Source organism: Phyllostomus discolor, chromosome 5, assembly GCF_004126475.2.
Source record: "Phyllostomus discolor isolate MPI-MPIP mPhyDis1 chromosome 5, mPhyDis1.pri.v3, whole genome shotgun sequence".
NCBI classification, from domain to species: Eukaryota; Metazoa; Chordata; class Mammalia; order Chiroptera; family Phyllostomidae; genus Phyllostomus; species Phyllostomus discolor.
In genome coordinates this window covers 854,653-870,950 of record NC_040907.2, presented here as the reverse complement: position 1 = coordinate 870,950, position 16,298 = coordinate 854,653, and the positions used below count along the sequence as shown (strand labels likewise).

Below are 16,298 nucleotides of genomic sequence, written 5' to 3'. Positions count from 1 at the left end.
GCCCAGGGCCTCCAACCATTTCCGCTTCCGGTGCGGGCGCCTCTTCTCAGCGGAAAAACGTCAGCGGAGGAAACGCGCGAGGCCGCGCAGGCTCAGACGCGTCCTCTGGCTCCCCGCGCGACGCAGCGGGGCCGGAGCTCTTTTCCGTCCGAGACCTGACTCGTGACCACGCCCCTAGCAACCAACCAGCCAATGGAGGAGGGCTTAGTGGTTGCTAAGGGAAACCGCTAGCGGCGAAGATGGCAGCTGCCAGGCAAGGAGTCCTGCAGCGCCGGGACCCGCCGGGGCGGCCTCCACAGGACGGTAACGGCTGCAGGCCCGGGCCACAGGGGGGCGTCCGGCGGCCCCTTGCCCTACGGGGCCTCCGTCTGGGTAGGAGGGCGGTGGGAAGGAGCCCGCGTCCCCCGATCCTGGCCAGGCTCCCCGCTACGAGCCTCCACGAGCCCCGGTCGGCACCCGGAGCCCCGATCGCCCTTGGCCTTGGAAGGGGTCGCGCCCCCGAATGTGCTGGTGCCTCTCGGGACGGGCGGGGGAAGTCCCGGGGCCTGGAAACGCACCCCAGCGGATCCGAGCCAGGACGCGTGGCTCAGAGGTTTGACGGGAGCTATTCTTAAAGGGAAGGGACCGGAGTGAACTCCAAGCCCACGCCACTCTCTTCAGGCAGACCCCGACCCGCGATTATGGCAGATACTGGAGTCCGGCAACGCCCCCGCCAAGGGGCGCCTCACACACGGGGGGGGGGGGTGGCGGGGGGGGGGTTGGAAGATGGGAGACGGTGAGCTCAGCAGCTGAGTGGGGGCGTGGTCTTCAGGGGACCCGAGGCCACCGGCGGGCCCCGCAGAGGAGTGGCAGGGGCGGTTTATTCCCCCACTGCGTCCCTGCCTTCCTCTGGCCAACCGGGTCAGCTCAAAAGCCCCTCCTACTAATCGCTCCCACACCGCGGGTTGGCAAGGCCCTCCCACTGGGCCCGCCCCTCTGCGCGGAGCAGGTGCTCACGGGCTGGTGTACAAGCCAGTGAAGGAGTGGGTGCGTGGCCAGCGAACAGGGAGAGTCTCCTGACCCCCAGCCTGAAGCTTTGGGCAGCAGCGTTGGGGGGGGAGTTGCAAGAGGTGGCGTGCACCGATGCCTTGCGGGTCCCCCAGGGGGGCTGCCTGCTGTCCCTCCGTGCCCCCAGATCACCCCACGTGAGTGTGTGTTGGACGTCAGCCAGGCAGTCTGTGGCAGGTGCTCACCCGTGTGTCTTCTTTCCGACGGTCAGGTTACGGCGTCTACACGTTCCCGAACTCTTTTTTCCGTTACGAAGGGGAGTGGAGAGGAGGGAAGACCCACGGTAAGAAGCGACCGTGGCCTCTTCCTGCAGCGGCCACCTCACCGCCGACAGCCCGTCTCCTCGGGGAGCCGGGGCGGGCGGGTGGCACCGGCAACCAGCAGGACTGGGCCCTCACGCTGTCACTATTGTCCGTGGCATTGGGGCTCGCCGGATACCACACCCTGGTGCTGCCCCGCCACAGGCCCCAAAGCCGGTGTTCACAGTGACACCTCAGCCTGCCACACTGCCCTGGGAAACCCTCCCTGAGTTCTAGTTCACCCGTGCCCAAGTGGGAGTAATGGCAGCTGCCGTCCTGGCTCATCTCCGATGAGAGGGAGCTCACCGCCTTCCGCAGAAAGCCTCAGCCTCGGAGGAGAGAGAGCCGCGGCACGCCGCCGGGAGGCCTCTGCAGATGCCCAGCCCCGGCGGCCCAGAGCTCGGCCCACGGTCTGGCGTCTGTCCACAGCTCTGTCCCTTCTCTGCTGGTTTTCCTGCTGGAGAATCGGCCTGTTGGTGTTTTCTTGTATGCGTCCTTGTGTCTGTCGGCTCCAGTATCTTCTGTGTCTTTGACCTTCTGACTTTGATTGCAGTGTTTTTGCCACACAGAGACTTGTCACTGTTATTCCAGTCTCTGTCTCTGCCTCCGGCTGGGCACCAGGGTCGCACTTGAGACCGCTCAGAGCCTGGCCTGGACCGAGCGGGTCACCCTGGTTGAAATGCATTCTTCAGTGACACCCTGTGTCCACAGGCTCTCTCCTTCTGCCCTTGCACTGACTCGAGGTGACCGGGGTCCCTGCTGAGGGGGTGTAGGACACTGGGTGCCCTCTGCACTTGTGACGGCTCTGCCGGTACCCCGGCCAAGACAGCGGAGTGCTCACTCCTGTGTCAAGAACGTTTTTCACCCTGGCTGGTGTGGCTCAGTGGACAGAGCGCCGGCCTGCGAACCGAAGGGTCTCTGGTTCCATTCCCAGTCAGGGCACAGGCCTGGTTTTGGGCCGGGTCCCCAGTAGGGGGCGCGTGAGAGGCAACCACACACCGATGTTTCTCTCCTCTTTCTCCCTCCCTTACTCTCTCTAAAAATAAATAAAAACTTTTCAAAGAAGAACATTTTTCACAACCAACGCACACACGGGCTAGTTTGCGGAGCGCGCCCACTGGACCGGAGGAGGCGCACCTGCAGGGGCCCGAGCGCTCCGGACGGAGCCCGGCTCTGCTCCCCGGGCGACAGCCCGGGGGCCCCTCCCAGCTGCCGTCCGGTGTGGCATCCGAGTGTCTCTCGCCAGGCCGCGGGAAGCTGCTGTTCAAGGACGGGAGTTACTACGAGGGCGAGTTTGCGGATGGGGAGATCGCGGGTGAAGGCTGCCGGCACTGGGCCGCGACAGGTCAGCGCCGGGCTCGCCTGGCAGCGTGCCGCCGCCCCGCTCCCTCCTCATGACCCCTCTGCCTCCGGGTGCGGAAGGCACTCCCCTCCGTGAACCGGGGACCCTGGCTTCCCGGAGGCATCTCATGGCGGGACCTGCCGTCCTGGGCCCGGGTGGTGGCGTCCCACCCATGGCTTGACTGGGGCTATCTCCCGTCCCCCCCACTGTCACAGATGGGCGTGGCTGTCAGTCCTCAGTGGGGAGACAGCTCACCCCACAGATCCCGGACACCAGTGCCCCTGAGGTTGGCGTGGGGTGGACCCCGCGGGGACTGGGAGGGCGGGCGGGCCCCGACCCCCTTGTCCTCTGTCCCCTCACCACCACCCAGAACCCAGGACAAAACAGACTCTGCTCTGAAATGCCCCGCTGCCACCGGGGCACGTGGTGTGGGCGGGGGCACGGGGAGCCGCTCTGACCCGGCCCGTGTGTTTCCCTTCCCCCTGACCACCACCCCAGGGAACACCTACTCCGGGCGCTTTGTCCTGGGAGAGCCGCAGGGCCACGGCGTCATGACCTACGGAGCCGGGGGCTGCTACGAGGGGGCGATGTCCCGCGGCATGAGGGAAGGTCAGGCGTCCTCCGGAACTCGGGGCGCCCGATGGGAGGGGTCGGCGGGCCGGGCGGGCTCAGGGACCTGCACCCGGCCGGGGCACCCGGAGCCCCATGGGTCCAGGAGCCTCACCCCTGCGTGGCTGTGGGGGCAGGGTGGAGGCATGCACCCCTCTCCGCCCCCAGAGCCAAGTCGGGCCGGTGCCACGTGTCCCCTGGGTTCTGGCGGTGACAGGCCCCAGAACCCAGGGGCTCGGAGTCACCACTGTTGGACCATTTGCTCACAATCCCAGGTTCACGGGTGTGGCCTGGGCTCCAGGAGCAGGTCCTCTGGCCTGGTGTGGGGTCGCCGTGTGGCTGCAGCCACAGCAGCCCAGCTGGGCAGGTGGCCCCCGGGGTCGTCTCCATGGCCTCAGGGCTCCCAGAGCCCTCCGCACCCTGCTGGACAGCAAGACTGGAGGCCGCACCTGGGAGTGGGGGCAGGCACCGGGCCCTGAGAGGGTGGTGGGCGATGGGCGCAGCCTAAAGGCCGGAGGCTCGAGGTTCCCGGAGGCCGAGCTGCCCCCCGAGGTGAGCAGGACAGTCAGTCGTCCGAGTGTCCACTCGCACTGGACGTGGGTCGCACTTCCGACCCCCTGGAGCCAGAAAAGCCCGAACACGGCACTGAGGGCCGTCCCGTGTATGGACCAGGTCCTCCAGCCGCCCACGCACGGCTTCCCGTGAACACGCCTGCACACAGGTCAGGCCCAGTGCCGCGGCACGCCCGCAGACAGCTGGGAGCCCCAGGCTGCATGGGGGTCTGGGCCCCTCGGCGCTGGCCCCGCCCTTCCCTCGGGGCCTGTGAGGCCCGGGCCCGGGGCTGCTGGTCCCGGCGTGGAGGCTGCCAGCGCCGTGCTGGAGAACCAGCCTCGCCCCCCACCCTGGGGGTGCCCAGGGTGCTGTGTCCCGTGGGTCCTCCAGGCCCCACCTTCCTGCTCCGGGGAGGGTCCGCCTGCCCCTGGAGGGAGGTGACCCGGGTCCCTGGGCTCCTCCCCAGGACACGGGTGCCTGGTGGACCAGGACGGGAACGTGTACCGAGGGTCTTTCCACAGCAACAAGCAGCATGGCCGAGGGCACATGGCCTTTCGGTGAGTGTGCGGCCAACACCTGAGCCCCGGCCCCAGGTCCTGGCTGGTTTGGGTGCGGCCCCGCCCCCCACAGCACACTCGGGAGTGGGGAGGCCGTGTGCAGGGGCCAGCAGGGGTCCCGGGCTGGGCGTCAGGCCCGACACACCCCGGACCGGCTCCTCGGCCAACGTCCTGCCTTCGGAACCCGCCTTCCCCTTTCCTCCTCCGCCGCCGTCCTCCCCAAACCCCGCAGCCCGGGGGCCCGTGGCTGCGTGCCCGTCAGGACTGGCGCCTGGCGCCCCAGCGGCCCGGCCATCTGCTCTGGGCCTATTTCTGCCTCGGCCCCAGCAGGACACGCTGGGCCCGGCCGGCAGAGCCAGCCTGCGTCGACGCCGCCACCTGGCCGCCCGGCCTGAGAGCGGCCTCTGTGTGTGCGGCCCTCAGGAACGGGGACACCTACGACGGCGACTGGGTCCGGGGCCAGCGCCAGGGCCACGGCGTGCTGCGCTGTGCGGACGGCTCCACCTACGAGGTACCGGCCTCCCCGCGGGGCCCTGCGCCCGTGTGGCCCTCCACGGCGGTGGGGGTGGGGGACGGCGACTGACCCCGCCTCACTGGTGACAAAGCTGAGGCTCCGGGGAGGGAATGTGGGTGCCCGACTGCTCCTTGGGGGCCAGGCCCTGCATCCCCCTCTGCACCCCTGACCCGGTCACTGCAGCGGGTGCCACCCTCAGGTTGGAGCTGCACGCAGGTGAGGGGGTTCAGGGGTGCCGGGAGCCCTCTCAGGACCCAGGGCCCACCCTTCTCTCTCCCCCGGACGCTGGCCTGGGTGTCAGACGGGCGGAAAGCGAGTGGGGGCCAGGGCGGGTGTTGGCACGCTCACACCCGTGCCCGGTCGACGCGGGAGCCCTGGCTCAGACCAGCAGCCCCGGTGGCCAGAGGGCCATCTTGCCTGGGCGAGGCCGTGCGAGCTGAGCCCCGAGTGGACACAAGGAGCTGCCCCTGGAAGGCCGCAGGGGAGGGCACGCACCTGGCACTGGTCAGAGTGTGTCCCGGGCGTCACGGGGGGCGCTGGCAGGAGCCGGCGGTGGCCTGGTCCTCGTGTTCAGAGGTCTTCCTGGTCCCTCGGGGGGTCCCGCCGTCAGCAGGACGGGTGACGGGGCCCACGTGGAGTGTGCAGTGCCTGTGGGGTGCTGACGGGGGAGGACCCCGGCCTCGCAGACAGAGAGCCGAGCTGGCCCCTGAGCCCAGGCCGCGTGCACCGAGTAGCGGAGGCCCCGCCCGGGAACCGCTGCTGGGGCTGCAGCCCCGCCGGCCAGGCCGGCGCCCTCTGTGCTCTGGGGCTTCCGTGCCCACTCTGCCCCGGCCCACAGGCCTCGGCAGCTGCGGGTGCTGACCTGAGCACCTCACGGACGCTGCTGTGGCCCGTGGAAGCTCTGTCCACTGGGCGTCCGTCCAGCCTCCTGGGACCGGCCTCGGGGCCCGCACGAGCCCTGGGGCTCCCAGGGAACTGCGGGAAGAGCTGGGTGCGACCCTCTCCGGTCCCTCCCAGCCTGCAGGCGGGCACTCCCGGTGTCAGTGTCGGGTTTCACACCCTCAGCTCCTCAGGCCTCCTGACACCCGAAGGAAGGGCCCTGGGCTGCCCTGCAGGGGCAGGAGCCAGGCACCGCGGAGGCCTCCCAGACCAGGGAGCCAGTGGCCACGCCGCCTCCAGCCCCGGCTCCCGCGCCCTCCAGACCTGAGCCCATGGGCCCCACCAGGATGCCGGCAGGGTGGGTGCGCAGGCCGGGCGGGGCTGGCAGAGAGCTTCCCGTCCTTCCAGGGACGACGGCGGCGGCTTCGTCCGAGAGGCTGGTGTGTCTCTGGGCCCCCAGGGCCGGGGCTGCCGCCTGGGCGTCGAGGTCTGGACACGGTTGGGCCCCACTCAGGCCTCAGGCTGCCGCCTGCCTGCTCACCGCCAGAGGGCGGCCCAGCCCTGCTGGCAGCCCGCGGCTCCCCATTGGTTCAGGGCTGGGCCTGGTGGGGGGCGGAACAGCCCGGCCTGCAGCTTTGTCAGAGGGGCGAGGAGGCGGCAGCCGCCTGGACAGTGGCCCCTCGAGGTCCGGGTGTGGCAGACCCGGGTCTGCCTGGGCCCGGCAGGCGCGGCAGCAGCCCCAGGGGAGGCACCAGGACTTTCCTCAGAGAAAACCGGCCTCGGGCCGCTGGAAAGGGCTGCCTGGGCTGAGGGGAGGGTCCGCACTTAATTCCGACAGTTTATTCCAGAGCATTCCGGGGGGAGGGAAGCACCCCCGGCGTCCTCCACCCTCACCCGGTGCGAGGAGGCCCAGTGCCGTTGGGGAGGTGGACACGGGCCGGGCCGGCCTCACACCCGGCCTGCAGCGTCCAGCGGCCCAGCCGGCGGGGACGGCGACACGGCACCGTGCCCCTCACGGTTGCCTGCAAGAACACGCCCCACGCGGGGCCTGTCCCCCTCAGTCCCACGCTGGCCGTCCCAGTCTCCTCCCCCGTGTCACGCCGGCCACACGGGGGGCCCCGCCGCGCAGGGCGAGGGGGCAGCGGTGGGTGCGTCCGTCTGAGCCCCTGGCTGTCGGGTCCCGGCCTCGGCGGGAAGGGCCGGCGTCCCCAGGCGTGGTCTACGGCGTCCGCCACAAGTGTCCCCGCTGGCGCTGTGACCCTGCTCGCGGGGCCGTGGCACCCGGCTCCGGTCCGTGTTGAGGTCGAGAAGCTGCACTTGCCCAGAACGGCACCGTGGGCCCACCTCGGGGCGCCCCTCCTTCGTGACCGTGACTGGGGTGACTGCGCCGGCCGACACGGCCCCGCCCCTCACCCTGGGGGAGCGTGGCTGCGTGGTCGGAGGGGCAGCTCTGAGGGCCGCAGCCCGAGGGGGCCAGGCCCACGGGCCCCTCTCCCCCCGCCCCCCCCCCCCAAGGCACCTGAGGCACAGCCTGGCCTCCACCACGCTGCCTTCCCCGAGCTCCTTTCCCCAGCCCGATGGTCCCGTGGCGGGGACCCGGGGTCCCCCGCGGGCAGCACCCCCAAGCAGGGCACCGACTGCAGCCCCTGCCCAGGCCCAGCGGCCGAGCGTCCTGGCCCCCTGGAGGGCAGCGCAGGCACCGGGCCCGACCGGCTTCTGCGGAAGAGGGGACGGAACCGAACGGGCCGCTGGCCACACTCTCTTCTACTTCGCAGGCGTGTGAAACGCCGACGATCCCGAAACTTCCCACAGAAATCACGTGCCCCCCGTTTCCCGCTGTTCTCCCCCCTCGTGTGCGAGGCTCAGACAGAGGGGCTCGCTGGGGGGCGGCCGCGCGGAGGAGCGGCAGGCACGCTCGCCGGGGCCGGGCGCACGGCTGTGTGCGCGGGAACCGTTATCTCTTCGTTATCCCGGAGCGACCGCTCGTGGTGGGGGCCTGGCCTCCTGGGCCGGGGTCGGCGCGGTGCCGCGTCCCTGGCTAGCAGGCTCTTCCTGCCGAGAGGCGGGCCCTTCCTCGCCCTGCTGTGCCGTGCCCGGGCGCGTGCCGCTGCTCCCCGACACCCCGGCTCCGGGACATTCCCAGGGGAGTGCGCAGTGCACCACACGCACCGTGTCCACAGGCCGGGCGCGTTCCTGCCCTCGGGACAGCGCGGCTTCCAGCCCAGGGTCCGCAGGGCCCGTGCAGCCTGGGGAGGGGGACGGGGGCCGCCCCCCACCGGTGCCCCGCATCCCGGGCGGCGAGGAGCCGTCTGAGCCCCCCGGCTCTCTCCACAGGGGCAGTGGCACCACGGGGTCTTCAGTGGCCTGGGCAGCATGGCCCACTGCTCCGGGGTGGTCTACCGCGGGATATGGATCAACGGCCACCCGGTGGGTAGGTGTCCCCGCCTCCGGCCCACGCGGGGGCCTCCAGTGGGGTCGCCCCTGGGTCGGGGTCTTCTCCCGTCGCACGGAAGGCGTTGGGCCCAGAGGTGGGGGGCGGGGTGAACGGAATCTGAAGTCCCTCACGAGAAGCCCGTTTCAGCGTGGTTCTGAGGGGGGCCTGCTGTGCACTGGCCCCTGCCTCTGTGCCCCCAGCCTCCGTCCTGCCCCCGCCTGAGCTCCCTGCTCTGTGACATGAGCCTGCGGGGGCCTCCTCTGGGGGCCTGCTCCCCCATCGTGTTGCCCCCGAGCATCAAAGTGGGGCCCCACCCTGCTAGCCTCCAGGACAGGGTGCCCCCACCCCGGCACCCTTGGCGGGGAGAGGCCCCAGGGGCACCAATGTCAGCTGCCCCAGCCCATGAGGGCGCCCACTGAGCCAGATGGACTCCTGGGTGAGGGCCGAGGCCCTGGGAGGGGTTCTGGCCCCCAAGGCACACCCCTGGGGGTGCACAGCCACCCCACAGCCAGGGTTCAGGGCTGGGCCGGGGCACCCCCGCTCAGGTGGAGCCCCTAGACAAGGCCCAGCCCCCCAGCCTCAGGCAGGGCCCTGGGTCCGCCTCCCGGCAGCACCACCTCAAGAAGGAGTCCAGGTCTCCCCACCCTCAGACTCGGGGTCCCGTCAGAACCCCTGGGGGGGGTGTGCCGCCTCGCTTCCCCCATCAGAGTCCCAGCCAGCTGGCCAGCCCTCCACCCCCACCCACACCTGGTGGGTACCCTGCAGCCCCTCCGACCCAGTCCGGTCGGCCCGGAAACGGCTGCTTCGGGGGACGGCGGCTGGCCCTCCGGCGGGTCAGAGGGGCCTCTGGCTGACGCCGGGGCCACTGCTTGGGGGAGGGACACCGTCCATATGCTCGGGCCTGCGGGCAGGGCCCCCCTCGGGTCCACAGGGTGTCCCACCCCTCGGGGAGAGGCCCTGCCGGTAGGGGGACCCAACCACGGGCGGGCGGCACCCGGCACCCGGCACCCGGCACCCAGCAACGCCGCCTCCCCTCTCTCCCAGCGCGAGCCACGAGGATCGCGATCCTGGGCCCGGAGACGCTGCGTGTGGCCCCCGGGGCTCCCTTCACGGTGCGCGTCCAGCTGCAGCGGGAGGACGGGGCCGCGGCTGAGAGTAAGTGTCCCTGCGGGGTGGCCGACCGTCCCAGAACGACGGGCAGGCGTCGGGGTCTCGGACAAGAAGCCACGTGGATGGCAGCGCGTGCATGGGGGGGTGTGGACACGCGTGCTCCGTGTGCCCGGGTGTATGTGAGAGCGTGTGTGTGTGCCCGTGGCTGCAGCCCTGCGTGCGCCTGTGCAGGCCAGGCTCCGCCCGGCACGGGGAGAGGCCCTCGTGCTTGGGGGCAATCAAGCAGGGGCAGGTTCCCGTCCCTCGGGGCTGCGCTCTCACAGGACCCAGCCGGCCCTGCGGTGCTGGGGGTGGGGGTGGGCACGCCGACGTCCCACAGCCCTTCCCAGCGGGGAGCGAGCGCCCAGAGAGGCCCCCCCCCGCCCCGAGACACCGTGGGGGGCAGGCCCACCCGCCAGGGAACGCCCGAGACCCCTGAACACTGGCCTCTCCGTTCAACGCGCCATAAAACACACCCTCGTTGGCCGTTCCACGGTTTTCAGGGAGGCGGCAGCCGGGCAGCTGTGCCCGCCCTGCAGCACTCACTGGCAGCGTTTCCGTCACCAAGGGGGACCCTCCCCCACGCACGCCATCCACACCCTCAGCCCCTTGCAGCCAGGGCCCCACCGGGTGCCGCCACCCCCCCCCACCCTGTGGGTTCGCCCCCCTGGGTGCGTCCTGCGGGCTGTGCCCCCCGCCCCGCAGCGTGCACTGGCACCGCATTCCCGGGGCCGCCGCGAAGCCTCGCGGACCCGCCCACTTCCCTCTCCTGCCCCGGGGTCGCCCGTCACCCGCCCATGGACGCTGGTGTGTGGCGCTGCTGGGGGTGCCCACGCTCACACTTCCTCGGGGATGTGGGTTTCCCTCGCACACCCGGAGCGCTGGAGCGCACGGGATTTGTGTCTGAGCCTTAAAGAAATCGCCACAGCGTCTCCCGAGGGTGGCGCGCGCTTCCCGTCCTGCTGACCGCACCCCCTGCCACCCGGGGCTCCCCCCAGGCCCCACCCGAGGGTGTCCCGTGGCACCACCCCAGCCTGTGAGTGACGAGGGGCCGTTCGGGTCATCTCTTTCTTCCCACGTGTTGGGCCGTGTCAGGCAAGTCGCCTGGTGTGTTGCACGAGCCGGTTCCCGGGCCTCTCCCTTCCGCGCAGCGAGGCCCCGGCCTCCTCCCCAGGCGGGTCCCGGGTCTTTGCTCTCCCCCCGCCCCATTTCGGTCCCGTTGAGTCCTCGAGTCTCCCTGCGTTGCGTTCAAGCTAACCTCCTTCCTGTGGTTCTGACGGAGGAGACCCAGGCTGGTCGGGGCCCTTCCTGGTGCCGGGGTCGTCACCGCACCTCTCCCTCTGGGCGCCGTGTTGGCTGCGCCCCAGCTCCCCTGCGGGGCGCCCTCACGCCCACTCGGCCCGAGACACTCCGTGGCTCCTTCCTCACGGGCCCGAGAGTGGGGGGGTGGGGCAGGAGGGTGTCGTCTCACTGCCCAGCGCGGAGGCTCTCCCGGAGGCCCCTCTGCGGAGGGTTTCTCACCCGAGGCCACGGGCGGGGGCCCGACTCCGTGCGTCCTGGGTCCCCGTGCCTTCACTCACGGGACGCGCCGGTGGCCCGGAGAACGGTCCCTTTGGGCGAGTGTGCTGTGAGCACCTCGAGGGGGGCGTGGATTGCACCCCTCTGTCCGGGCTGCCCTGTGAACGGCGGCCGGCCGGTGCACTTTGCCGGCACCTGTGCTCCGGTCCGCTGCGTCCCCGCCCGCTGCCCGCTGCCCGCAGGCCTGTTCCATCTGCTCCCGGCAGCGCCGCGTGTCCCTTCTGCTTCCATTTCCGGAAGCTTCCGTTTCCTCGTTTCAATGCTCTGTTGCCAGGAGCATCGACGTGGGGGATTCTCACGGCACTGACTTCACCGATGCCCCCTCGTGGCGCCCCAGCCGCCGGCTGCCCCCCGGGGCCTGGCACTTGTCGCCCAGCTGTGGCGACCGCTGCCGCTCAGCACCCCCCCCCTTTTCCCTGCACCCCAGCCCGCACTTGGCCTCAAGGTCCACAACACGCCTGACACAATGGGTCCAGACGTCCGGGCCTGCTCCTCGTGCCCCGCCCCCCTCAGCTCTCTCCTCCCTGGTGCGCCCGCTCAGCGGCCACCTCTCTGGGCCGAGAGCGTCTCATCCCTGCACCGCATCCCCCGCGCCGTCGGCCTGGTCTTCACCACTCCTCGTCTCGTCGTTCCAGGGGCTGAGGGCGAGCAGCCCGCGCAGCTCACCCGCCCACTGCCTGGGGCACCGTGGCAGGGCACGCACCCCGCTCCTCGCCGCCCTCACGCTGCGGCTCCCTGCTTCCTGACACGCCACCACCCTCCCTTTCATCCCCACGGCCGTGGGCCTTGGGGAGAGTGTTTGACCCCCTGACCGGCGGGGCTCGGCGGGCCGGGCGTCCTCCGGCAAAGCGAAAGGTCACGGGCTCCGTGTCTGGCCGGCGCACAGGCCTGGGCTGCGGGCGGGTCCCTGCGGGGGCGCGGGGGCACCTACAGGGGGCGTCTGATCAACGTTTCTCTCTCAACACCGACATTGCTCTCCCTCCTCCCCGCCCCCCGCCCGCTCTCCCTCTCGCTCTAAAAAACAAACACACACACACCTGAAACTTTGAAAAGAGCGTGTAACACGGAGAACGGAACCTCCCCTGCGAGGGCGCACGCGTGGGTCTGCCCCGCCCTCGCAGACCCCGCCCGGGCCAGTCTCCCGTCTGCCGGAAGGACTCAGCCCCCCACGTTCCCCGTCACGCGGGTTTTCTGGCGACGGGTCCCTCCCGCTTCCAGCCGTCTGCGAACATCTTGCGTTTACTTTCACTTTTCACTTTCGTTTTCCCCGCGCCCTTGCCTGGGGGCAGGCTTGTCCCAGGTGCCCGTGCGGCACCCGCGTCCTCCCAGCCAGCGGCCGGGCGACGGGGGCCACACAGCCGTTCCCCGCCTCACAGGGCCGCCCGTGCTGCCCGGTGCCCGGGCCCCGGCGACCGGTGTCTCTCTGGGTGCCGTGTGCTTCCCCGGCTGCCGGGCGCAGGAGGGCGAACCGGCTGCGGCGGCTCCGTCTGGACCCGAGACAGGGGCCGGTCGGACCGCGCTGGTCTCCACGCCGCACGTGGCTCCATGTCCTCCTGGGTCCGGGTCCTCCCGGGTTTGCCCGGCTGCGTCCTTCCCAGGTCTCAGCGCCGGGGGCTGGGCAGCAGGCCACACCGGCACTGGGCAGCCCCTGCCCCTGCCCCTCCTTCCCCATCGGTCCCTGAGCCCCAGGGGCCAGCCCTGTGCTGGGCATCGTGGGGGTGTGGACAGGTGGGACCACCCGTCCCCGGGTCAGGGCGGGAGATGGGGGGGGAGGGCCATGCCCCCCCGGGGTGGCCAGGCCCCCGAGGGAGGCTTCCGTGTGTCTGCTTGTGCCACTGCACGGCCAGCAGACGCCCCCCCCACGGGGTCCCCTGGCGCCAGAGGCACAGCGGACACCCCGGGCCCAGAACCGGCTGGGGTCCGAGCAGTGGGGACGGCCCTGCTGAGGGCCTGGGGAGGGGGGGATAGTGGGAGGCGGCCGGGGCTGGGCTGTGAGGGCCCCAGGGGAGGAGCCTGGGCCCTTGGGGCCGTTCCCCGGCCCCGGGGCCCACGGTGCCTCTGTCTCCTTCCGGAAGGCGAGGACGGCCGGGTGCTGAGGGTCTCGGCGGGCGTCAGGTACGTGCAGCTCGCGGCCTGCTCGGACGTCTGCTTCTTCCGCGTGGACGGGGACAGGCGGGAGGCGCCCATCCAGACCCCATTGTGAGTCGGGGGCCCGGGAAACCCCCACGGGGGGCAGGGGAGGGGCCTTTCTGAGAGTCCCCCACAAGGTCCCCGCCCAGCACTGGGGGCCCGGCAGGGACCAGCAGACGCAGCTGCCGGGAGGGTGGGAAACACAGGCACCCAGTGGGTGCTGGCCGGGCAGGGAGTGGGGGGCCGGGCGGCCCTGCCCCCACGTCGAGCTGAGAGCTGAGCCCGCCTGCCGTCCCCCCACAGTGGGTTCGAGTGCATCGCATACCCGCTGTCCAGCCCCTCGCCCGGCGGCCTGGAGCCCGGAGCCGCCCCGGAAAGTGCCGGAGACGAGGAGGCGGCGCTGACGTCAGACGCCTTGCGTGGCCAGGGGGACACGCCCAGCAGCCTGCCTGGTGAGTGGAGGCGGCCACGTGGTCAGCAGCGGGCAGCGCGTCGGTGACAGCAGCTGCCCAGACCTGGGCACAGTGGACCCAGGGACAGGCTGTCCCAAGGGACCGTGTGCGGCCCTCGGGCCTCGCCGGGCAGCAGACAGCAGGCCGCCCTCGGGACAGTCCCCATGCGGTGGGTGGGACGGGCGCAGGGCTGCCGCTGCCGAGCGCCCAGACCCCTGGAGTACAGCTCCTATCCCCATCCCCGCTCCTGACGTCCACTCAGAGGGGGGGCCATCCCGAAGGCAGCTCAGGGCTCCGCGTGTCCGGCGGGCAGAGACCCGCTGGGCTGGAGCCGTGGGTGGCTCAGCACCTGCTGAGATCCTGGCCGCATGGAGGCCTCCAGGACGGCTGACCGGGCCCCACCGCACTGCTTCCAAGTGCCCCCCCGCACTGCCTCCAAGTGCCCCCCACAGACTCAGGGAGGGGCCCGTTCTGCTCCCCAGTCCCTCCAAGCTGGGGTCTCCCTCGAGGGACAGCGCACTCCCGAACCCGCGGTGGGACTGACCCTCCCTCTGCCGCCAGAGGCGCCCCCACGGGACACTCAGCCCCTCGCCCCGCCCGTGCCCGAGCCCTCCACATGGGGCCTGCCGGCTCTGGGCCACAGCCATGCTGGCCATCTGCTGGCGCCCTGGTGGACTCCGCGGAGGAAATGACCTGGCGGCGGTGGGTTTCGGCTCCGCCGATGGGAGGACAGTGGCCAGGAGAGACCCAGAAATGGCAACGGCCACGGCAAGCGGGGGGGGGGGCGCTCCGCCGGCCTTTACTCCTCGCCCTGCAGTTCAGAGTGGGGGGGGGGGCAGGCCCCGGATCACCAGGCTTCGGGGGGCTGCACAGGTGCCGGCCATCACGCCCCTGTCCCAGCTAGCGGGAGGGGAAGCCTGAGGCCCACGGAAGCTGCCCGGGCGCCACAGCTCGCCAGGCACGGGAGACGGGAAACGCAGCTGCCAGCCGACCCCGGGCCGGCGGCTGAGCAGCGGGGAGAGCGGGTATTCCGTGTCAGGCGGCCGGCTCTGCCAGGCGCTCTGGAAACTCAAGCGAGAAACCCGCTGTCAGCCAACACCCCTGGGCCCCGCTGGGCGCACGGCCCTCGGGGATCACGTGGGCAGGGGCCTGGCCGCCGGCCGCCACCGAAGGACCTGAGCCCAGGCAGCAGAGGCCAGCGCCCCCCTCGGCACCGCCCCCGCCACCTGCCCCAGGAAGCAGGTGACCCGCCACGCCCAGCCACCTCTCCCGCTGGTCCACCTGGGGCGTCGGGCAGTGGGTGACAAAGACCTGCTGGCGGTGGAGACGAGGAGACAGGGCGGACACGTGTCCCCCCACATCCCCCCACCGGCTTCACAGCCTGAAGCCGTGGAGCCCGATGCCTCAGCACACAGAGGACCCCGGAGCCCACTGCCCACTGGGCAAGGCCGCTGGGTCCCAGCCCCGCCCCACCCGGCAGGGCCCACGCGGCACCCGCCCTGGAGCTGGCCACCCCCACGCCCAGTGTCCTTCCTCCCCCGTCCGACAGGCGGTTAAGAAAAAAAAACCCCCACCAGCGTGGTTTCCAGTCACACCGGTAGGTGCAGGGGGGAGAGGACCCGCCTCTCCCCGGAGGCCCGCGTCCCACTGCCCGTTGACGTGAAACACCCCCCGGTTGGTTTTCCCGTTGCTGATCTCATCGGGGAGCAAAGGCGCTTCCCTCCACGTGGACGAGGGCCAGACACTCTGAAGTGATTCCGGTCTAATTCCAGCACCTACGTCTCGGCGACAAAGCAGGCTGATTTCACATTCAGGGAGATTTCTCTGTGGAGCCCGCTCACCTTTTGCAGCTCCCGCCCACACTCTGAACGGGCGGCGGGGGGCGGGGGGGGACCCGTCTTTGTTCGCCGCCCTCGGCGGGGCGTCCGCCTCCGCCTCCGGTCCCTCGGGCCCATGGCATCCGGCGCAGGTGCCGACGGGGCCCGAGGGGGCCGGTCAGGCTGGGGGGGCGGCCCAGCGGTGCACACCCCCACCCCACCCCCGCAGACTGGGTCTGGGAGCCTGAAGAGCTGCAGGCGGCAGGGAGAACCTCCGGTTGGTTGCTTTGTCCCTTCCCTCCTCTCTCTCTGTTTTCGGGGCACAAGGCCCTCCCGGGGGACATTTCCCCTGGAACCGAGTGGTCCCCTCCCGCGTGCGGAGCACACGGCTCTGGGCGTGCATCTGTGGGGGGCGAGGAACGAGCACCCGCAAATGTGAGGCAGCTCTAAACACCAAGGTGCCCTTGGCCGCTAAACCCATCTCGCCACTAAAACCGACGGGCCATGTCCCAGGGAGCTGGGGGCGGCCTGGCCGCTCCCCATGGGGCTGACGGCTGCCGTGGGGGCGGCGAGTCCCGTGCGGGGCTGTGGGCTTCAAGGGAAACCTGTGCGGGTTTCCAGGCCAGGAGCCTCCCCGCGCCCGGGGCCCGGCCCCGAGAAGGGTGAGAGGCCGCCGCGCAGGTGCGTGGCTGGGACAGCGGGAACAGCCTCAGACGCCGGGCTCCAGGGTGGGAGCACAGGGCCCCGAGGCCACAGCCTGGAGTCCTGGGGGCTCCAGGGAGCCCGTCGGCAGGGTAGCGGGGCCGGACACCCCGGGGTCTGATGGAGCACCCCCTTTGTCTCCCTCTTCCTGCCACCGGAGCCTGGTCCAGGGCCCAGGGCCCAGAGTTCCATGCGTCCTGTGGCCACACGGCCGCAGCCGGAGGACGGGCCCGGGAG

At 71.3% G+C, this 16,298-nt stretch overlaps 1 protein-coding gene across 3 annotated transcripts in view; it reads left to right on the top strand.

Moving 5' to 3' along the window:
• The first annotated feature begins 222 nt into the window (after positions 1 to 222).
• Positions 223 to 16,298, top strand: part of MORN1 (MORN repeat containing 1) — a 31,048-nt gene continuing 14,972 nt past the window's right edge. For 2 of the 3 annotated variants that reach the window (XM_036025206.1, XM_036025205.1), the window contains exons 1-10: positions 223 to 303; positions 1,259 to 1,330; positions 2,593 to 2,691; positions 3,187 to 3,297; positions 4,316 to 4,406; positions 4,830 to 4,917; positions 8,134 to 8,230; positions 9,278 to 9,388; positions 13,036 to 13,159; positions 13,394 to 13,542. In XM_036025206.1, the coding sequence (XP_035881099.1) occupies positions 240 to 303; positions 1,259 to 1,330; positions 2,593 to 2,691; positions 3,187 to 3,297; positions 4,316 to 4,406; positions 4,830 to 4,917; positions 8,134 to 8,230; positions 9,278 to 9,388; positions 13,036 to 13,159; positions 13,394 to 13,542 (1,006 nt within the window). In that variant the 5' untranslated portion in view covers positions 223 to 239. The remainder of the gene's footprint in view (positions 304 to 1,258; positions 1,331 to 2,592; positions 2,692 to 3,186; positions 3,298 to 4,315; positions 4,407 to 4,829; positions 4,918 to 8,133; positions 8,231 to 9,277; positions 9,389 to 13,035; positions 13,160 to 13,393; positions 13,543 to 16,298) is intronic. The other variant, XM_036025207.1, reaches the window with a different exon arrangement.